General features: G+C 45.4%; 1 protein-coding gene and 1 non-coding gene across 2 annotated transcripts; one reads left to right on the forward strand and one right to left on the reverse strand.

The window, feature by feature from the left end:
• Nucleotides 1–852: 852 nt before the first annotated feature.
• On the reverse strand, nucleotides 853–19788 carry DLST (dihydrolipoamide S-succinyltransferase). The gene is made up of 15 exons (XM_040226087.1): nucleotides 19651–19788; nucleotides 19038–19071; nucleotides 16226–16274; nucleotides 13462–13517; nucleotides 13254–13328; nucleotides 12958–13013; nucleotides 12356–12467; nucleotides 10680–10835; nucleotides 10236–10312; nucleotides 9283–9380; nucleotides 5875–6005; nucleotides 4393–4466; nucleotides 4003–4086; nucleotides 3443–3610; nucleotides 853–2456 (listed from the first exon to the last, which is right to left on the reverse strand). Exons 1-15 carry the CDS (start codon nucleotides 19711–19713, stop codon nucleotides 2322–2324), a joined length of 1368 nt encoding a protein of 455 aa, XP_040082021.1. The 5' UTR covers nucleotides 19714–19788; the 3' UTR covers nucleotides 853–2321.
• TRNAW-CCA lies at nucleotides 14159–14230 on the forward strand. Its single transcript has one exon. It is a non-coding gene; the product is annotated as a tRNA-Trp (tRNA).
• Nucleotides 19789–23004: the final 3216 nt, after the last annotated feature.

Raw genomic sequence — 23004 nt, forward strand, 5'->3', positions numbered from 1 at the left:
TCCAATCCTCACAGAGATCCCTTGAACACCTGGTGGCTCCTGAGAAGGCTGGAACTCAGGAGGTAAATGAAAGGGCCTGGCCAGAGCCTGGTGGAGTCCGTGCCAAGTCTGTTCCTTCTGCTACACTCCCTGTCAAGACCACCTCCAAGCACCGTACAAAGTGCTAGTTGCCTCTGGAACTTCTGGGCCTCATTTGTGCAATAAGCACTGCACATCTGGCACTCTGTTAGGCCTTGGGTTTAGAACTGTGGTCCCAGCGGGGCTTACAGTCGGTCTCCATTTGATAAAAATGGGGCTAAATACACCTCCTTTGTAGGTTTACTAAAGATATGAAAGCTTGTAGCTCCATGCCCCAGATCTGATCATTCTAAAATTCTTTCATAGAACCCAAGTTTCTTCTCCCTACTCGCTCTAGTTCTGCCCTCTAGGAGCCACTCTGTTCCTGTGACAGACCTTCATATAAAGATGGTACCACTGTGAGCAAGGTCAGCAGGCAGGGGCTGCGTGGGCAACAGCCAGGCTGTTTCAGCCTGGATACTACCAGACACTGTCACATGTACGCCGCACAGATCAGCTCTCAGCCCCACCCGCTAACCCTCACAGACCACTGCCCCGAGGAGGTGATCTATTCTCATTTGTTCTGACCAACCTTGAGCGTCTGGGTACCCATGTGGCCATCAACTGAAAATGTGAAATTATGAGTCGCTCCACCTCTCCCCAGTCCATCCCAGAAATAACACGAGGCCCCACCAAAATGTAAATGTCGGCATTTGAAGGGGCCTCAAGCAGGGGGGGCCAAGTTTTTCTTCATCAGTACAACCTCAGTAACCAAAATAAGTACAGAAGCAGGAACACTGTTTGCGAACATTTGCCCTTTAATTTGCATTTAAAATCAGTTTCTTTAAATATTTTAGTTACGTTCTGAATAGTGAAGACGTAGTAGCTGCTGCAGGCACTCAGTACTGGCTCCCACCCCTCCCCCCACCCAACCCCCAGGCCTTGCTTCTGCTCAAGATACAAATGGGCATTCCACACTGAATGGCTCCCGGTTGTCAAGGGTCAGCAGCCTCAGGCCTGGATGCAGTTGGATACAATGTGATGAAGCCCAGTAACTTTCCTGACAAGATGTGTGCATTTAACCATGCCCCGAAGAATTCCAATGTGGGGCCCAGACCCAAGGCAGTACCTCCGAGGTGACATTGGCCTTTTCCCCACTGTGTACGAGAGCGTCTTAGAGCGTCTTGGGCTGGTTTCCACCACAAGCCATCCTGCACCAGACCTGCGTTCTATGGAGGAAGAGCTGAGGCTCCGCTCCTGAAGGGCACTAACACAGGAAGGAACAGAACCGCCTCTGCAGCCCACAGGTTTATACCAACGGGATTTAAAAGCTCAAGACAATCTGAGCCAGTCCACAGGAAGTCACCTCCACGCCAATCTCTACCAGGAGCCGTCTGAGCCCGCGGTTGGGACACGCTCAGTCTCCCTGCCAAAAGGTGCTGGCATCTACGTGAGGACAGGATGGGAGAAACTGTTCCTAGCAGCCGGGAAAGGTCGGCACCACCTCAGCTGTGTGTGCTTGGGCCAAAATGGGTCTTCCTGGTGCAGTTATGACAGAGAGTGTGAGGGCAGGCCTGGGCTCTGCTCCAGTCTCGTTCATAACACATGACCTCAGAATCCGCCCTCTCCCACCTCAACGCTGCCTATTCCCCGGCTCTGCCCCTCCAGATCCTCCAGCATGTGCTTCCTGGAAGAGGCAGAAGAGGCAGCTTTTAGACAATGACAGCTGAGAATGCAGGTGCCACTTGAGCAAAGCAGCACCCCGTGGCCTGTGCTCAGGACCTCCACACGGGTGGAATCGAGTGAGGACATGCACAGCCAGGACAGAGGCTGCTCCGAGTCTGGGAGGCAGAGCACCCCCCTAGGCGTCTCTGGAGAACAGATGTTCAAAAGATAGAAACTTAATCACATGGTCCCCGGCAGGTTCCCTATAGTGTACTGGACAGGAAGAAAGTGAAATCACCTCTGTGGAGGGCTAACAGGAGGAAAGGCAGGAATAATAACGAGCATCCATTAAGGCTCTCTCTCTCCCTCAAGCTTAAGGAAATCAGATATTTGCGCGTAGGAGAGGGTGCAGAGAGGGAGAGAGCCTGGCAGGAACACCGAAAGAGGCCTGTGACTGCTGGTTACATAGTGCCCTGGTTTCCTTGCTTGAGGCCAACAGCATGTGCCTGTCACCAGGCTAACCTGGGGCCTGTGAGGGGACAGGGTAAGACTGGTTTTCAGTTCCTGCATGGTTGACATGTAGGGCACAAGGCTTCCTCCTAAAGGTCCAGTAGGAGGACTCTGGGATCCTCTACCGCTGCCTTGATTTTGCGGAGAAAAGTCACAGCCTCTCTGCCGTCGATCAGCCGGTGATCATACGTCAGGGCCACGTACATCATGGGCCGCACCTCCACCTACAGAGAAGAGAGGTCAACAGGTTTGTCTGCAGTGGGGCAGAGAAAGCCCTGATGAAGGGGGGAGATGACTAAGCACAGCCCACAGGTAAGTCCCCAGGCCCAGAGACTCTCCTACTTTGCTTTGTTGCTTCTAGATACAATGTGTCCAAAGACCAAGCCAGACCCTGAGTGCAAAACTCACATACTCAAAAACAAAAAGCTTAACCCAAGAAAAAAGGAGTCTCCTTACAACTGTCTTTAAATAAAAACCATGCTCTGCCCCCTCACTTGTCTGCCATCTACAAGGAAAAGTTCCTCTTCAGTTTTGGCTACCTGCAGTTTTTTCTTTAAAGATATAATAAATTTTTTTTTAACTTGGGGTCCACAAATTCTCTGAAACTCTATGCAAGGTTGGGTATATGAGCATTTTCAGCAGATATCTATAATTTTTGGATTCAAGGAGTTAGGGACTTCAAAAGGTTCTAAACACAGGGGTCCCAGAAAACATTTTCCTATCAACACAGCTCGTGAGGCCAGCTCAAGACCCTCTGACCTCATTCCCTGACTCCCAGAAAAGCTCTAAGCCTCATCACGACAAGCGGACAGGCTGGCAGTGGCTCTGCATTGCAGTCCTCCACTTCCCGAGGCAAGGACCACGCCTTCGATGGCACCCCCAGGCTCCCTAGAGAAGGAAGCCTGCTGACTAGTCCCAGATGAAGGAGCAAGCTTTCTCAGCTCCATGGTGCTCAAACCTTAACGTGCCTCAGAACCATCTGTACTCTCTGCTTCACTAGGTCTGGGAAGGGGCCAAGAGTTTGCATTTCCAACAAGTTCCCAGGTGCTGCTGTTCCACACACAATTTGAGAACCAATACCTTAGCTATTAATTAGAAACGAAGAGATTCAACTTATGCCTGAAATTACAGCGAATCTTTAAGGAACATTTAACTGAGACTTCCCTCACTCACCATGTAGCTGCTGGGACATTAATGGGGTGGTTCCTACCTTGCCTCCCACGACCACTGGCCTATCAACGATGGCATGCATGCCCAGGATGGCAGACTGAGGGGGGTTGATGATGGGCGTTCCAAAGAGCGAGCCGAAAACACCTCCATTGCTGATGGTAAAAGTGCCACCATCCATATCTTCAATGGCAAGTTCATTCTTCCGGGCCTAAAAACAGATTTTATAATTGAAAGGTAATGTCAACTCAGCTTCCTCCACCTAAAGGAAGTCCAGAAGGCTCACATCTGAGATCAATGGTCCAAGTTCTAGCTTTAACTGAGATGCCTGTGACTAGTTACAGGCCGGAGGAAAGGACTCCGGGACCTTTCCTTTTCCGAGCAGGTTTAACTGGATGAGATGAGATCTTCATTCACAAGAGCACCATAAGCTCCACCAGAGCTGTACTTCGGCTCTCGCTTGTGACTGCCATTCTCAGGGGCCACGTCTTCCTTTCACAACAAAGGGAAGCTCCAACTCCCTGAGCACCGCTCACTGGCCCAGCCTTCCCAGGGTCTCTTCCCTGACCTGCCCTGCAGCTCACACACACCCTTCCATTTTACCTTCTCTCCCAGTTCACTGATGGTTCGCTCAATATCGGCATAATTCATTGTTTCCACATTCCTGATGACGGGAACCACCAGACCCTGATGAGAGTAAAAAGCTCTTTTCAGGTGTAAATTAATAGTACCCATTATAGTTACAACTCTCTTGATTCAAGCCAAACGTCTCCCCGCCCCAGAGTATCTTAATTACTCAACATGATTAATGTAGTCTAAAATATTTAGACTTGCAAAAGATAAAAGAATGTGGTATGGTCAAAAACAAGTTTATTCTTCAAACAACTCCCTTCTAGAAAAACGAAAGTACAGAAAAAAGTCTCTCAAGAGGTCTGCTTCTTCAAATGGGTAAGCGTCAAAGACCAGAGCTCCCCACTTCTTCCTCCAACATACCCGAGGGGTGGCCACCGCAACGCTGATGTCAATATAATCCCTATACACCACTTCTTTGGTTGCATCATCAATCACTATGAGAGAGAAAACACACATTACATACAACTCCCCAGGCTGAGGCTAGTGAGGAAACGTTTGCATCAATAGAGTAGAAGTCCGAGATGCTTTGTACGGTGTGGACTGACAAAAACCACTGCGTTACAAGTGGCAGCCGGCACCCCTCTTACTCCCACGCCAACCAACCCTAACTTCTCCCAAGTGTCTTGACTAAGCTTGACCACAGGAGCATCCGTCTCCTCGGCAGCCCTGACAAACATTGGTACATGGGCTAACACAGGGTAAGTATGTGCCCAAGTTCTCGTTCACCAGCTCTACTCCAGCCCTCCCTCAGCTAACAGCTGAGGTTTAAAAGTGCCCCCCAGAAAGGGCAAGTCAGTAAAGGAAGTGGAAGTGGGGGGATGTCACCCATTCTGCTGCTCGCTCGCAACAAGGAGCGAGGGAAGCCTCTTTCCAGAAGACTCAGTAGGAAGCGGTGTGGTCTGTCTTTAATATGCTAGCCTGAGAGAGCAAACCAATAGCTAAGAATTTAGGTCTGGTGCTCATGAGAAAATACAGGCTTGAGAATCTTTTCCATAGGGATTCTATGTTTTTTTGTAGATAAGACACCCCCGGAAAAGCATATAAAGGGAGAAAGAGGACAAGGGAATTCTGAGAAATGCCTACATGTATGGGCAAGCAGAAGAGATGGAGAGAGTCATCAGGAAGCATAAGAATGGAAGAAGTACAGAGGTTTCACATTTGGATGAAACCAAGCCCTTCCCCTACCTGAGGGCACACCACTTGGCGGAAGGGATTAGGACTTCTATTTCTAGCCCTTTTGGGACCCTGCACTGCTAAGGGTTGCAAAAGTACCCAATGTGCTATAATCTTCCAAGGACACAGAGAATTGTCTCAGTGGAGAAGAGAATTGCTTGTTAAGTCAACATTTCAACGATGTAGGTGAGGAAAAAGTAAGGAAAATGAGCATCAAGCCCAAAGAGGGGCCAAGCCCAAGGCCTTCCAATCCAGTCCACTGATCAGAAATCAAAGGTCACCCTGGAGCTATGCCAAGTACAGAAGTCAGGTCCCAAGTTACAGGGCTTGTGGGAGAGTGGGCAGCAGCCACAGCAAGAGTTTCCACACTGACATGAGAAACTTGGAGAGACGGACTGGCTCAGAACTGCCTGTCGCCAGAGCCGCTGCCAAGCTCTGCACTGGGACGGGAACCTGTTCTGCCTGGCTGGTGGGGAGAAAGCACTCGTGATGCCCATTTAGGAAGGTCAGTCCAGAAACCCTAGGAAAGTTACTCAAGTTCTCACACATCTGAAATAAGAAGCCTCAGTCGGAGGACTATCATTTTTGGGTCTTGAGCATGGGGGAGAATTTCTGTATTTACACACATACCTCCAGGACCTCTGTTGATTCTGGCCATCACAAACTCACCTGCATTTACCACAGGCTGTTCCTGCAAGGCAAAGGCTGAGGCCTTCACAAATGCCGACATGAAGCCTAGTTTGAGGTTATGTTTCTTCAGAAAAGCATCTTTGTGCCGAGCCCGCATCTCCTGGATGTTACTGCAAGAACACATTACAAAACAAACTGACCACAAAAGCCTCAATTCTGACTTTCACACTGGTTTCTAACGCTAGGCATACAACTGGGTAAAGTTTTCCCTTACTCTGGACCATGTAAGTTCAAGTTTTGAAATACTCCACTAGAGGTTAACACAATTACTTCATTCCTTTAAAGCCTGGATCCAAAGGAATCAGATCTACTCTGTGTAACGACGATTTCATGCTCCAGAAGTCAGAGATTTTGTGACAGACAAAATGAATGAGTTCATAGCACATCAACAGTTTCACCCTGGATGACAAAGTGCCTTCCAGCTACACTGAATTCGTGAGCTATCTACTCTGAAAATAGTTTTTGTTTTGTTTTTTTTCTTAAAAGCATAAAGTCCACAAAACAAGCACCATTCTTTTTATTAAACAGGCTTCCCTGGTGGTTCAGATGGTAAAGAATCTGCCTGTAATTCAGGATACCCAAGTTCAATCCTTTGGTTGAGAAGATCCCCTGGATAAGGGCATGGCAACCCACTTCAGTATTCTTGCCTGGAGAAGTCCATGGACAGAGGAGATTGGCAAGCTACAGTCCTTGGGGTCACAAAGAGTTGGACATGACTGAGTGACTAACTTTTTCATTCAATACTTCTTGTTTATTTTCAAAATACCACCAAACCTAATTATGACTTTCTTGTGACATTCCTAACAAATGAAAACAAAAAAAACCCCCAAACCACACACGTGCACAGGTTTCATGTGAGCAAAAACAGTCTTAACTACCTATGGATGGATACAATCCAGTGTTGTGTTAGGCTCATGAGGAAGTCAGTATATTCATGCATCTCCCCAGAGTGAGCAGTTCCATCTGCTTGGTTCCTTCAAATGGGCACTCACACCCACCACACATGGTGGTCAATGCAAGACACCAAGACATAAAGATAATACACAGTTCTCGCCCTTAAAATTAATATAATGAACATAGTTTCCTTGGTTATTTAGAAAAGTGACCACGTGTAGACCTAAGCTTTTTAAAGTATAAGCAACAAGGCTACTGGGAAACCTTTGCAGTGAGACCAATCTTTGTTCTTTTGGGGCTGGTTTTTCACAAACATACAACACATGTACTAGAGTTAGCAGGAAATGGCTTTCCCATCATTTTGCTGCAGAAATCTCCGTATTTATGGGAAGACAGTTGTGTGATGGAAATTGAATTTAACTTTATCTCAGGCCCAAATGCTCAGTTTTCTCTTTCTCCCTATAATGGCTTAATCTGACATTAGCACGAAAGATAAGATGGTATAACTTTAACTCCCCTCTTTAGACCTCTTGTTTTTTAAAACGGAAGTTTTCCTAGGGGGACTGATTGGGTTTAAAATGTTTGTTTTCCTGAGTCTAACTACATTTAGTGCTAGGATTACCACCCTAAAGACATTACTGGTTCCCAAGACACAAGAGCTGCAGAAGAGGGAAAGAGAAGCGATAAACATCTCTGCTCTCAAAACTGCCCAAATGCTATTGTCTGGTCATTAAGTAGTTTCTATTTCAGAGTTCTGTCCTTGGAGGCAGAGGCTGGGACAACAGGGGAGAGGAGGCAGTCTCAGAAAGGCCCCTTATGGGTTAGCTGATCAGCATAAGACCCAAAGGGCACTCAATCTAAACCAGATTACTGACTGCAGAGGGACCCCAGGCCATCATTAAGTGAGACCTCAATTAGCTGCTGAAAGGAGATCCAACTACTGTACTTACTTTCCAATCAAAGCTGTTGGGCCAACTGCATCTTTCAAGGCCACAAATATTTACATGTTTTGTCTTAAGGAATTGGGTAGAATTTCAAAATCCAATTCAATTTGTGTACAATTTGGCCCTAATGCACTGAAACATAAGCTGCAGCCTTTGTGATTCATCAGTCAAGGTCCTTGCCTACATCCTATGGATACAAGAGAAATCTTTGGCTTGGATGACGTCTAGTCTTTTGGGGAAGCTTCATAATAGAATGGATGACGTCCAGTGAAATGGACCACAGAACCCTACTCTGTGAACAATGCTACAGCATGCTGTGACTAAATCTTCTCCCTCTCTACATTTTTCAGACCCTTTCCAAAGGAAACTGTTTACCCTAGTGAAATGCAGATTAGCAGACTAAGCACTTGGGATAAAAAGCAAAGAGATGACCTAAAGACTTGATGACTTTACTTCCTGTATTAGATACGAACTCTTACCCTGGCCCCTTAAAACATTCTGTAATATGGATGCAACTTTCTTTACCATTCTTTCCTACACATCTTCCTCACAGTGATTGTTTCTCAGATGTGTCCTGTACTTTCCTATCTGTGCCAGGTCCATACTGTTAACATCTTCTGGAATGACCTTCCTCCATTATGTCAAAATGTGAATCGTTAAGGCCCCTTAAAGATCTTTTTCTCCAGGAAGCCTTTCCTGACTCCTACCTCCACCTCAAAAACAAATGATCTCATTCTCTCCTCCACCTCACACTTTTTGTATTTTTCTGATACTTGTTTTTCTAGATTTTACTTTGCATTTATCCAACAAGATGGCAGCTCCAGGCTAAGGGTTCTTTATCACTCATCTTTGCATCCCACCAAAATATAGTGTAATATCTTGTGCACAGTAAGCACTCAAAAACCATCTGTTGACTTTAACTACATTCTCTTCCCTACATCTGTAAACAAAGTCTTGAAGAAGAAAAGTGAGTCAACAATTAGTTCAGTATAGAAATGAGCTTACCGAATCAGCCCCTTTGGTTAATATTCTGAGGTTTTTTTCTTTAAAAGCAAAACTTGCTTCCCATTTCATTGTCGAAGTTGAGAAAGGTGATAGATATAAAAAGTCTATGCCTTTCTACCCACTCAATCCTGAGTCGCTTAGGAACACACGTAAGGAGCAGTCAGAGTGAGAAGGAAGCAGGGAATGGCCCCTTGACTCTGGGCGTGCTATCAAACAATCCTCCATCCTGACGGGGAGCCTTGTTGGCCTGGCTCCCCTCTCTCTACTTGTTAATAGTGGTCATTAGAGCTTAAGACTATTACCAGCCTCGTTTATCAGAAATCACAGGATTCAGGTATACATCTACAAGGCTAAGTTTTTTAAGTCACAGAGGAGGCAGGCATAGTATTAGGAAAGTCAATCAGAGAATGAAACCAGTGGGTCACTCTGTATAAGTCAAGAAACAGTGCAAAGAAGTACTTCTTTCCTGTTAAGTTAGTTCTGGGCAAGTTCAAGTGTTTTGGAAGAAAAAGAGCACAGGGAGGAGGAGGACTAGAGCTCTCACCTCATGTCAATCTCATTGAAAGTGGTGAGCATCGCGCAGGTGTTCTGAGCCTCCTTCAGACGCTGAGCGATGCGCTGCCGCATTCTGTTCATTTTCTCCTGAAAGAGGGAGTGGGGCAGGCGTTGCCAACCTGGTGCCTCTGGACCTAGCCCTCCCGCTTAGTCTGCAGGGGCACTGGGCTTGCTGGGAGGGGACAGTTAAGGACTGTACCCAGGCTTCCTCTTTCCTGTGGTGGCTTGCTCCTCTGAGCAAAAACAAGGAAAGACAGACAAAAACTACTCACTCAGATGTGCCCTGAAGTCTGATGAAGAATAGAGGCCCAGGAAATGGTTTGGTTTATAAACCAAAACCAGTTTATGGAAAGGAAGAGTGTGGTGCAGGGCTAGCCAGCCCAAGAGTCGTCACAGACAAGGCCATTTCTGATGATAGAGACTTGCATGAGGATAGCTACTTGCTGAATGGAAACTCAGAAGCAACACATTTTTCAGGCTATCGTATTTTTAGGAGGTATTCTCAGGCAGAGGAACCCACACTCTTGACCATACTTCCTTGAGGTTTTATGTCTGCCCCTGACTGCCACTGGGCAGCCCTCAGCTAAGCATCCGGGAAGAACAGGAATAGAGCTCACTAAACCACCTCTCTGAAGTGTGGGAGGAAGGAGATGCGTTACTAGGCTACCATCCCCCGCATACACCTTTCTCACCCACAGCACTTCAGTGGTAGCATGACAGAGTGGGAAAAAACCAATGGACAAGTGTTCAGAAGACCTCCAGTTCTAGTCTTATCATTTGACAGTCATATGAATGAACGAGTCACTTCCTAAACTGAATTTCCTTGCCAGGCCAAGGGAATCAGCTGCCGGCCACTCAAAGGCAGGCAGAGCATACCCATATTTTATTAATCTCAACACTGCTCCTCGGCTTCTTTCTTGGAAGTGGTCCTTAGAGGCTTACCCGATGTTCTGAACGCAGACCTATACCAGCTCCTGCCTCAGCTCTTGGAGGGGCAGCGGTGGGTTTAACAGCAGACACTGTAAATGAAGAGAGGGCACACTGCATCAGAAAATGAGAAACATTTACTTGAGTACATGCCCGTGCTTTCATACTGCACTTGTCACTTAAGCTTCAAGGTATGCTGAGATATATTAGCCATTCCTACTTCACAAATGAACAATCTGGTCAGAGAAGTTAAATAACTAGTCTAAGGTCACACAGCTATACACAGAAAGCTGAGATGCAAACTCAGGTCTTCTGATACAAAGTCTGGAGTTTCTTCTACAATGCAGCCAATGAAACCTGTCCAGAGCCATAATTAGTCTTAGACTTTGCCCTCTGAGGGAACGTGGCAATAGATGAGATGGTCTCCTGTAGAAAGACACGTGGGAGGCAGAGGCTTACCTGGTTTGCTAGTGAGTGGCTGTGAGGGCGAGGGCACAGGTGGCATCTGGGTGGGTATAGGTGCTGCAGGGGGAGGAGGAACGGCAGACACTGCGGGTTCTGCTTTTGGGGCTGCGGCAGCAGGGGCTGCAGCTGGCTTGGCCTTAGCAGGAGCAGCTGGAAAACAAGAAAAATAGATGCCATTGGCACTATGTGGAATGGAAAGCAACCAAACTGCAGATACTAAGTAGAATTTAGCAGCAAAAGCTCTCTCTCTCACAAATCAGCAAATGCTTCCTGAGTACCTGGTATACGTGTAAGGCTATGAGATACACAGAGTGATTTAAGGCACTGTTTCCCCAGGACTCCTAGACGTCCTACGTTAGATAACTGGCTGAATTCAGCTGCCTTCCTGATTGCATAAATATTAGTCATCAAATTCAGCCAGTACTTTCAAAGCACCTAAGTCAATGGTAATAGACTTCAAAGCAAAAGAAACCCAGCAATTTAAGATGCTGAAACACACACATAAAAGCAACAACTTTCCAGTTACAGTAATACTGATTGTCTCCTATTTTAACATCACATGTGGAAGAACCCTCTTAACTATTAAAAAATAAACGCTTAAATAATGAAGGACATATTTAGACTTAAAGAGTTCAAAGCATTTTATCTAGAATAACTCTCAGAAACCAATGAGGTGGTCAAGCAATGAAATTCACAACTTTAAATATTTTTTTTACTTTACCCATTTGGATATCACCATCTGGGTTTATATTTAAATCAGAAGAACATCCTCTTAAGGAATGGTCAGAAGATGAAATTCTCCAACCAGAAGAATCAATCTTATTCCCTAGTCTTCTACTGTATGTTCTTTCCATTCTGGGCTTCTAATCTTATCCTGATCGAACATAATGAGGCCATCTACCATCTTTCTACTTAACTATCTTAACCATGAAATAGACTTTAGTAGTTACAGCATTTAACTAAGAATCAAAAGTCTTCCCTAATCTCTAATATACTGACTATAAGATCCAATATAAATTCATTTCCTTATTTCTCATTTCTTCCCAAGAAAAATTCAACCCTCCCTAAAAAATGCTGTGACAGAATAGATGTGAAAAAACTAATCCAAAATTCTCCATCATAGACATAATCAAACACTGCTGCTTCTCACTTTAGAATAGTGGCTCCCAGCCCTGGCTATGTATCAGAATCCCCTGGAGAGTGTTAAAGACACTAACAAAAACTATGATAGATAACCAGGATCTGAAAACCCCAGATTTAATATATCAGAATCCCCTGGCCTCAGAATCTGGGCATTTGTATTATTTTTAAAGCCCCCATGTGACTCTGCTGCCAGGGTGGGGCAAGGGGATGGGAAAAAAAACACTATCTCTAGAATCTTCTTCCTTCCTATTTAAGAAAAGGTCCAGCACCAAAAAGAACACTATTGTGAGGTTTATTTTCTTAATACCCTTTTCTTCTAAAACTTGACATTTAAAGCTCACACTATATATATATATATATATATATATATATATATGTATATATATATATATCTCCTCTTACTGCCTCACTAAAGGCAGAGGGAGTGCAAAATGGTATTTGATGTATCAAGGAATTAGTCTATTATGCTCAGCCCCAATTCCAAGGGGGAACACTGGAGACCTTGACAACCAGGAGAACTTCTTTACCGCCAGTTTTCCTGAGTGTGAAAAGAGGAGTGCCTCCTTCTACTTTTCCCCCATCAGGTACCAAAAGAGCTTCAATCACGCCATTTGCTGGTGATGGAACCTGCACAGAGGTCTTCAAAAGGAAGACAGATGGAGAAAGAGTCCAAATTTTTACTCAGCATTAGAAAATTAATTGTATAGAATCTCAAATGAGTCACAAGAGTTGCAACACAGATATACAAGACCCTGCATAAACATCAAGGCCACACTTTCAGAATAAGAGTAATCAATGCTACTGTGAAGATGCACCTTGTCTGTCCTCTCCCAGAAACATTAAAGCAAGATTCAGTTAGTGTTGCCAAATGATACATAAAAAACAACTGGAAACAGTTCATGTATACACACATAAAAGCTATAAAACTAAAGCTACTAAAGTACATAGTACATACACCTAGAACAATCTAAAATTAAACTTTAAATGCTTCTCTTTTTACTGAGCTATTCCAACAATTTTACTGAGGCAGCTAACAATTATCTTCAAACAACTAAGTCCATGTTCCTTTCATTAGGTTAAGACACCAAGGGGAGACCGTGAAAAGATGGCACTAACAGGGCAAGCCTACCTTGTCAGTTTCAATCTCACAAACCACTTCATCTTCTGCAACTGTGTCTCCAACAGCTGAAAAGACAGTCAAAGGCTACCTGTTAGGGGTGAGCAGTGGGTAACAAGAAAAGTAGCCATAAAATCCCCTTTGGCAGGTGTTACAGGACCCCTTTCTTACAGGCCAGGGGCAAGTACACTGCATGTAAAGAAAAGAGTGGAGCCACAGGTTCCACTGATCATCATGAAGGTGAGGGGAGTAAAGGGGACTTTTCAAAAGTATTTAAACTTAAAAAGTGAGAAGGCAGTAAATCTTACCTTTCTCCCACCTGACATCCCCCTCTGTGACAGATTCTGCAAAAGCTGGGGTTTTGACGGTAATCACATCATCCTCTAGGAAAAAAGGGGAGGGGGGAAATCACACAGTCCATATTTCTCCTTTTTTTTCTGCCATTAAATTCAGTCAATTGCTATTCTTCTCATTAAAATTCCATTCCCAAGAACACAGGGAGCTGAAGGTACTTACTGCATACAGCTGTAGTTCTGAAGAAGCGAACGCTGAAGATATTACTGCTGTTAATGCTACAAAACAAACATGAAAGTACACTCCTTTAACAGGTGAATCATTCACATTTTAGTCTAGAAAAGGCATGATGAATCACCTTTATTTTTAATTCATTTTTATTGGAGTATAGTTGATATACAATGTTGTGTTAGTTTTTGCTGTACAGCAAAGTGAGTCAGTTATACAAATATCCACTCTTTTTTAGATTCTTTCACCTTCCCTTTAAACCAGTGACTCTTGACTAGGAGCGCCCATCACTGTTACCTGGGGAACTTTTTCAAAGCATACCTGTCTAGGCCCCATTCCCAGAGATCCTGACTCAGCAGGTCTAGAGTAAAGCCTGGATTACTTGGGTGCCTCAAGCAGTGAGGCCCCTGGGTGAGTGAAATGTGCTGCAGTGAAATGCCAGCTCTTCCAGAACAGACTTACGTTTGCATCTTTGAAGAAAAAGACAGAGTCTTGGTCCTTTGCACAATCACAAAAGGACTCAGCTTCCTGATTAGGTTTTTTCTTAACTAAATCCAAGTAAGATAAAACTGTGTGCCCTCAGGGTACTTGCCACTTTGCCAAGTAAAACAGAATTTCTGTCTATGTGATTAAAGATTTAGATAAGACAGCAAGATGAAAGTAAAACAAGGTGTTATATGCAAAATAGGCTTCCCTGGTGGCTCAGAGGTTAAAGCTTCTGCCTCCAATGCAGGAGACCCGGGTTCGATCCCTGGGTTGGGAAGATCCCCTGGAGAAGGAAATGGCAACCCACTCCAGTATTCTTGCCTGGAGAATCCCATGGATTGAGGAGCCTGGTGGGCTGCAGTCCACGGAGTCACAAAGAGTTGGACACGACTGAGTGACTTTACTTACTTACTTATACGCAAAATAAAAAACAAACAAAAAACCCACTGAAAACCTCATAATCACCTGTTCTCCTGCCAGAAGGCAGCACATCAGTCCACTCTGGACTCATTCAAGAGGAACCTCAAAAGAGCAAGGTATTCTCTGATATGACACTAACCTGAAATAACGTAACCTGGAGAATGATATGACCATGGAGAATCATGGTATCTGGTATATGGTATCTGTGGTTATCTGTCACATACATACATTTTGGAAGAGTGATTTGGACTGATGGGAACTTTCACTTTCTATACTTCAAGACTGTCTGAATACTCTACAATGAGCACCTTTACAATAAAAAGTAAAACAGATTTAAGTTGCCTTTGGTATTTTTAAGTTCTATGTAAAATCAAGGGAAAATGTGTTATTTAAAAAAATACAGAATACAAAGTGTTCTGCATAAAAGTTTCCAACCATGTATAGGTACATGTTCACGGGCAATAACTAATGGGTAATGTGTCAATGCAGAGACTGCTCTCTGAGGACACCCAGAATCTAGCACATCAGCTATCTCTGGGAATAGGAACGCAGTAGCACGGGAGAACAGGATAAAGTCTTCTCATGGACACTCTTTTTACTTTTCAACCATGTAAATGTGTAACCTATTAAATAAAAACAAAAAACCAAACATAGTTTTACAATAAAAGATTTTTAGTAAAATGGGTACCTTATTCACAGAAAAAAGACAAGATACAATACAAAAAGTTACTAGATTAGAGTAATACCCTAATCTGTGATCCTCATCATTCAAAGTTTAGGGGTTTTTAGACTAATTTACTTTCAAATAGTTATTTGTTTTATTTATTGCATAGGATTTGTGGTCGCTCTAATTTTCATTTAAACTGTAGATGAGAAACACACTTTGACACTCCCTAAATAATTTTAAATTTACAAAAGTATTAGATGTTAACAGTAGCAAACTTAGAGCAAAAAGAACATTTACAATGGGACTATACCATACAAAACAAAAGGAATAATTTTATAACTTGCTTTTTCCCACTTACAGAATGAACATATAACATAGCATAGCCTAACCAATCCATTGTTGTTTGACCATTCTGAGAAACACGGGTACACTAGGAGTTCAGTACAGAGTCCTAGAAATGGGATTGCTAGATCAAAAGGTACACACAGTTCAAAGACTTATGAATGCCAAATTGCCATTGTAATGCACAGTGAAGAAGGAGCAATCTGCTGACCCTTCATTTTAAAGATTCCACCTATAGAGAAAAATAGCTTGACAGCTGCTCAACAGGAAACTAAAGAGCGTCCTCTTACTACCACCCTGAAAATACTTGGAATGCAAAGTAGCATTAAGCAACATTCATAAGCAGAAGTTAATCTGAAACACACATGGGTGGCCTCTCTCCAAATTTTGCATTATGCAATAGTAGCATTCCTTCCCTCTACACTAGTCAAAGTCCCAGGAGTTAAGTACTAGTCTCTTGATTTTACTGTTTCTAAAATGCGTAACTATGCAACCAAAAGGATGCTCTTAACCTCCACAATAAACATAACCTCCAGTCCTTCAGCTTCACTTGCATCCAACCAGAATATTTAGGAGCACCCTTCTAACAATTCCCATAAAAAGAGGATTCCAGCTCCACTTTCATTATAATCTGAACACCTGGTCCTGACACACTCCTGGTCCAATACTTCACATGGGGCTGAAGCTCAGGCTCATATCATAAATTAACATCAAGGTCAGGTCGAGGGACTCAATATAACCAGCTTGATTACTAGGCTTGAAAGACAGGAAAGAAAGCAGATGGTCAAACTGGTGTCTTCAATACCCCGGGTCCACATATCTGTGCTCCCCAGTGATACTTACACAGTCTTCCTGCTGTCAGGGTAACCTGGTCCCTGACATAAGGAGATCCCTGCAAGAAATAAAACAACTCTTAACCAACAACTCTTTATCTCATACAGGATACCTGCTGGGAATGAAGAAGTTGTTGTTCACCCCCTAACTCTGAGATAGGGCAGGATCAACAGCAGGCAATAATATAATCTGTATCACACAGAGTCCTGCCTCTTAAACTTTTCCACCATAGTAATCGTAATGGCAGAGAACAACAGGTATGTGAGACTGCGGGGAATGGGTTTGAGGAAGAAAGGGGAGAATTCTATAATCTTATTTATCTCGAAATTCATAAACTTTCATTATCCCTGTATGTTTTCATGACAGAATGCCTCTACTTCCCAAGTTTTCAAATACAATGGAAGCCTGAGACACATGATAGCTTATCCTGTGACTACACACAGCCTAGAGAAGCAGTGGAAAGTTTGGTCCGAGTTTGTTTCCCTGGTTACTTAAAATGCACTGAGCTGGAAGTTTTGTTGCCTGAATCCCAACAGCAAAGACTAGGCTACTTCAGGCCCAAGGTCTTCAGCTTGCTCAAGCAAACTATTACACCTCCTTTCCATTTATTGCCTTTCCACTCTTGCCGAGACCTTCCATTCTGGTCACACTTAACAAGGTGAGAGCTTCTTTCTGCCCCACCAATTGTCCTTATTACAAATAATCGCACTGCTGCAACAGACAACTAATTACTCTATCTGCTTCACCTGATTATATTCTTTCATGTGTCTTGTTTTTTCAGATCAAAAACAACTCTTTCTGAACCATGGGCACAGGAAATACCAACTGGAAGACAATTCTCTCTTGTCCCAGCTTCCCACAAACATCCTCAAGGTTTCAGTCAAGTAAGTCACCTCTTTATGTCCAATAGCCAACAACTATAGTACAAATCCCAAACACAGCATGTAGATGAGCTTGCAGCCAGCAAGCAGCCCATACTGATTTTTGGAACTCTAAGTTCACTTTAGAGTTTATCCTACAGCAAGTTTCATTTGTACAGTGCTTTAGAATTTATAAAAAGCTTTCACATAATGACCTCATTTTGATTTTCATCTCACACTCCCTGAAGTGGAATGACCATTGCCATTATTCTCATTTCATGTATCAGTAGGGCTTTTGGAGGTTAAGTGGCTAGCCCAAGGAGAAGCCCTGAACCACAACACAAAAGGCAAGAACAAGGCGCTTCCCATTGTCCTGCCAGTCTATAAAATGGAGAAAACGTTTACTGACATTTTTCAAAATTCCAAGGTAAACAGTTTATTAATGAGAGACCCCTATGAGCTAACACTGTGCTCAGTTCTTATGATCTCATCACTCTAAGGATGAAGTCCAAAACCTTTACAAGTTCCTGTCCAGCCCTTCCAGACAAACTTCTTTTCCATTCCTATGACTGGTCATGCCTCTTTCTGTCTGAAAACTTTGCATAAGCCATTCCCTTTGTCTAAAATATCTTTCTCTTGGCCATCTCCTACATATCCTCCAAGACTTGGCATAAATGTCACTTCTCTGGGGAAGCCTTTTACTGATGGTGCCACCTCACTCTCCACCCTCCCAAGCCTGGCTATATCATCCTACTCCCTACTTCTCTTTCACAGTAATCACAATGTAATTATGTACTTATGTAATTAAGGGTACTTTTGTACCCTCCTGGAGGGTAGAGACCACCTCTATCCCTGCCACCTAGCATAGTGTCTGGCATGTAGTGAGAATTCAACAAATAATCTATTCATTGTGAGTAAATGATAATATGATGGGTTAGGAGTTCAGGCTGAGGAGCAGACTCGGCTTGACCAATAGTTGGCACAGTGACCTTGGTCAAGGCACTTAACCTCTCTTAGCCTTGAGTCATACATTTGTAAAATAGAGAAAATATTTATTTTACTGTTTCTTGATGAGTAACTGAAAAAATGCACAGAAAGCACTCAGAACAATACTTGGCACATAGAATGCCCATAAGAAAATCAACTCATTCAATGAATATTTATGCCAGGCATATAAAAAAATTATTGGGATAAAAACTTGAATTCTTTCCACTCGTCTTTCTGCCATCTTCTATCTCATGCCACTCTCTCCCTCAACCAAAATGCTCTGGCCAAGTCACCTCTTTTGCTAGTTCCAAAATACTGACAAGCACTTTCCTTCCTCAAGGACTTTACACATGTCATTCCCTTTCCTTCTCCTGCTCTTCATCTGAATGGCTCCTGGCCTGTCACATCCTCTGGGTCACAGCTTCAGTGTCCAGCGTCATTTGTTTCCTTTTCAGCATTCAGGATAGTCCATTTGTTGAGCAATTTACGTACTGTCTTTCCCTAGCTAGGTTGTAAGCTCCTGGAGGGTGGGAAACCCACCACCCCCTCTTCACTGCTATATCCCCTGTGAGTGCCTAGCAGCACAGGTGCCTGACACTGAGCAGATACTGAGTAACTATGTGCTAAATGAACAAACGGCAGCTGTTACTAAATAGCATTTGGGGTGGCTTCCAGTGGCTAGGACTCTGCACTTCCAACCAATGCGGGGCAGGGGTTGGGGGTGGCGAGGATGGAGGGGGGCGGCGATCCCCGTTCCATCCCTGGTCGGGGAACTAGATTCCCAAGTGCCTCAACTAAGACCCGGTGCAGCCAAATATATCAATAATTAAAAAAATAATAAAAGAATCTTTTGTTTCGCTCCTCTCTCTCTGAACACGAGGCGGAGAAACACAGGCACCCAATTTCCTCACACGCGGCTCTGCCCAGGAGGAGGCGAGAGCATTTTTAGGGGATGGCAAAAGGGCAGAACTTACCAGGCAGGGAACGTCTCACTAGAGGGCAGTTCCCCTGTTGAGAAAGAAGACGTCAGTCACCCGAGACGAAAAGTGAGGGAAGAAACAGCTTTTTCAAGTACAGACCTAAAGCTGCCCCCGGGACTGGTGACAGGTGAACCTCGGGCCTCCTCCCAAAGGCAAAGGCAACAGCAACAACGCGGGCGGGACACCGGGCCCGCCAGACTATCTCAACCTTCCCCCACGGGAGGGATAACCCACCGGCTTTTTAACAGATTAGAAAAGAGGCCCTGGGATCCAGTCGGGGGCTTCCGCGGCGCCTCCCGCCCCCAGTCCCCGAGCTCTAATAGAGTCTGGTGTCCCGGCGGGCGCGGCTCTGGGCGGCTCCTCCGCCCGCGCGGACGCAGGGTGGGGTCCGGCAGGGGCCGCGGCGCCGGCGGCTCTAGGCTCCACAAGACGGCCCCGGAGGCGACAGCGGCTCCGGGCCGCCCAGCCCCGCGGCGGCGGCCTCCGCGTCCCAGTGCCCTTGGTGCCCGGCCTGGCCGGCGCGCCACGCCCCTTGTCCCCACCCCACCTCGTCTGCCCGCCGGCGACTTTCTCACCCGCCGGGGGTCCCGGCCCGGTCGGACCGTACCTTCTGGAAGGCGGAGAGCGAGCGGCTGAACGCCCGGGACGCGCAGCGAGACCGGGACAGCATCACGGCGACGGAGCCGAGGGCGGGCGGACACCGGATATCGGGCCCGGCAGCAACCGGAAGCGGGGCGGGCCGCGGCACCCGCTGCGCGGGGAGGGGGGCGAATGGGTGTCCGGACCGAACCACTGGCGGGAGGAACGGGGGGGGCCCTGCTGCGGCTCAGGCCCGGCCTCCCGAAGGCTCCTGAGACCGTCCGGCGACAGATCGCTCCCGCCCCGGGTTCCCACCCTCCCCGTATCTCTCCGCGGAGCGTTCGAATAAACTCGGCGCCCATCTCTCCTGGGACACCTTCCCACCCAGGGCACCGCGCCATTCCACCTCCACGTTCCCGGGGGGCAAAAAGCCGAAGGCGGCGTGGGCTTCTTCGGACTCGCACCTTGGCTGACGTGCCTGTGCGATCTTACACTTTGTGTGGCCTTGGTCAGGTGACATTGCTTCCCTAAGCCTCAGTTTCCTCAAAGATAGAGCGGAAAAACACACACACACACACACACAAAACACTTCGCTCGCTCCCTAACCCCGGAACAAAGAAACGGAGCACCGAGGAACCTCTAAAGGGCTCCCGTTGCCCTTTAACTGACCTGAAGATGTTCAGCAAGCCTTCTGCATCCTTGTCTCATCGTCCCTGCTCAAACTCCAGCCGAGCTGGTTGTTCCCCATACCTCTTGCGCGTTTTGGAGGCTGTTCATTTGTCATTCTACCCCTAGAATATAAACTCCATGAGATTAGGAACGTAGTCTATCTTGTTCACTTCTTATATCTCCGGCCATTTATTAAAATTACAGTTTTTGTTGAAATATTATTAACTTGTAGCACTGTTTACGGAGAAGGCAATGGCAGCCCACTCCAGTACTCTTGCCTGGAAAATCCCATGGACGGAGGAGCCTGGTGGGCTGCAGTCCATGGGGTCGCGAAGAGTCGGACACGACTGAGCGACTTCACTTTCACTTTTCATTGTCATGCATTGGAGAAGGAAATGGCAACCCACTACAGTGTTCTTGCCTGGAGAATCCTACGGATGGCAGAGCCTGGTGGGCTGCCGTCTATGGGCTGCACAGAGTCGGACCCGACTGAAGCGACGCAGCAGCAGCACTGTATAAATTTAAGATAGTGTAATTTGATTTATGCATCTCATGAAGTGATTATCACAAAAAGTTTAGCGAGCATCATCACCTCAGCGTTCAAAAAACTAAGATCTTGGCAATCCATTCCCATCACGTTATGGCAAATAGATGAGGAAAAAATGGAAACCATGACAGACTTAATAAAGTCTCCAAAGTCACTGCAGATGGTGATTGCAGCCATGAAATTAAAACACACTTGCTCCTTGGAAGAAAAGGGATGACAAACCTAGACAGCGTATTGAAAAGCTTTTCGGATAAAGGTTATCTAGTTAATGCTACGGTTTCTCCAGGAGTCATGTACAGTTGTGGGAGTTGGACCATAAAGAGGCCTGAGGCTCTCCAATTGTGGTGCTGGAGAAGACTGTTGAGAGTCCCTGGGACTGTAAGGAGATCAAACCAGTCAATCCTAAAGGAAATCAACCCCGAATATTCATTGGAATGACTGATACTGAAGCTCCAATACTTTGGACACCTGGTGCAAGAGCCAACTCATTGGGAAAGACCCTCATGCTGGACAGATTGAGGGCAGGAGGAGAAGAGGGAAGCAGAGGATGAGATGGTTGGATGGCATCACTGACTCAATGGACATGAGTTTGAGCAAACTCTGGGAGATAGTGAAGGACAGGGAAGTCTGGTGTGCTGCAGTCCGTGGTGTCTCGAGGAGTTGGACATGACTTAGCAACTGAACAACAAATCATCTCATATAGATACAAAATTAAAGAAATTAAAAAAAAATGTTTTTCTTGTGATGAGAACTCTTAGCAGTTATGCTCTTTAAAACATTCATATATATTAATAACATACAAAATAATTTATCATATTGTATGTTGCATCCCTAGTACTTATTTATAACTGGAAGTCCAATCACCCTTCCTCTGGTAACCACAAGTCAGATTTCTCTATGTTTGTTTTTGAAGTATAATGTATCCCCAGCACTTAGAACAGAGATTGCGATAGTTTAGATGTGCAGTAAAAATTTCTGGGCTGAATTGGACTGCCCTGCTTCAAACTGAAAGCACATGGCACTCCCTCTATTCTTTAGCTTTCCCTCCCTTAAAGTCCCAGGCTCCTGAGTATTCACTTTCATAGTTCACTGTCCTAATAGAAAAGGTGTTCTATATGCTTCTGGTTGAATTAAGAATGAATGAATGAGCCACTTGGTGCCTACTCTTGTTGGTTTCTTTAGTTGAGTCCTCTTGCCTGGTCTTTAGGAACTTTCTGGTGCCTTCAATGATGCAAACCCTGAAAGCACTTCCCCTGGAATTCTGGAGGGGTGAGCAGAAGCCGTAACTTGAAATAGAGAAAACATCCTTGCCCTGCCTCTGCCCCTGATCAAGTCCTCGACATCCTTCACCTGGATTATTTTAAAAAGCTTCCCGAAAGGACCCAGAGAGCCATTCCCAAATTCTCTTAACTCATTCCCCACACTTGTGTCAAAGATGTCTTTGAAATGCAAATCTAATCCTGTCACTCCCCTGCTTAAAGTCCTTAGATTGCTTCTCCCTATCAGTGGGATAAAGTCCAAACTCTTCAGTGTGACCAGATAATCTGGCCTCTGGCTATGCTGTAATCCTCTGTCTACTTGCCCACCCCCATTCTCACAGGTTCTGAGCTTTAGTAGCTTTCTTTCACTCCTTCATATCTTTGCTTGGGCTGTTCCCAGCTTCCGTTTGCCTGCTGCTGCTAAGTCGCTTCAGTCATGTCCGACTCTGTGCGACCCCATAGACGGCAGCCCACCAGGCTCCCCCGTCCCTGGGATTCTCCAGGCAAGAACACTGGAGTGGGTTGCCTTTTCCTTCTCCAATGCATGGAAGTGAAAAGTGAAAGTGAAGTCGCTCAGTCGTGCCCGACCCTCAGCGACCCCATGGACTGCAACCTACCAGGCTCCTCCGTCCATGGGATTCTCCAGGCAAGAGTACTGGAGTAGGGTGCCATTGCCTTCTCCTAGGCACTCCTAATCATCCTCTCTATATATACCTTGTGAATCCCTTCCGAATCCCATGTAGCAGAGTTAACATCTTTCCCGTTTTTCCAAAGCATGGGCCTGTATCCCTACATTGCAGTGTAATGTCATTTTTACCTGTTTGTCTCCTCTACTGGGCAGAGTAGCAGGAGGAAAGAGTTGACTTTGTTTTCCTGAATGCTCTGCACAGGATGCAGTCTCTGGTAT

Source organism: Oryx dammah, unplaced genomic scaffold (assembly GCF_014754425.2).
Source record: "Oryx dammah isolate SB20612 unplaced genomic scaffold, SCBI_Odam_1.1 HiC_scaffold_26, whole genome shotgun sequence".
Classification (NCBI taxonomy): Eukaryota; Metazoa; Chordata; class Mammalia; order Artiodactyla; family Bovidae; genus Oryx; species Oryx dammah.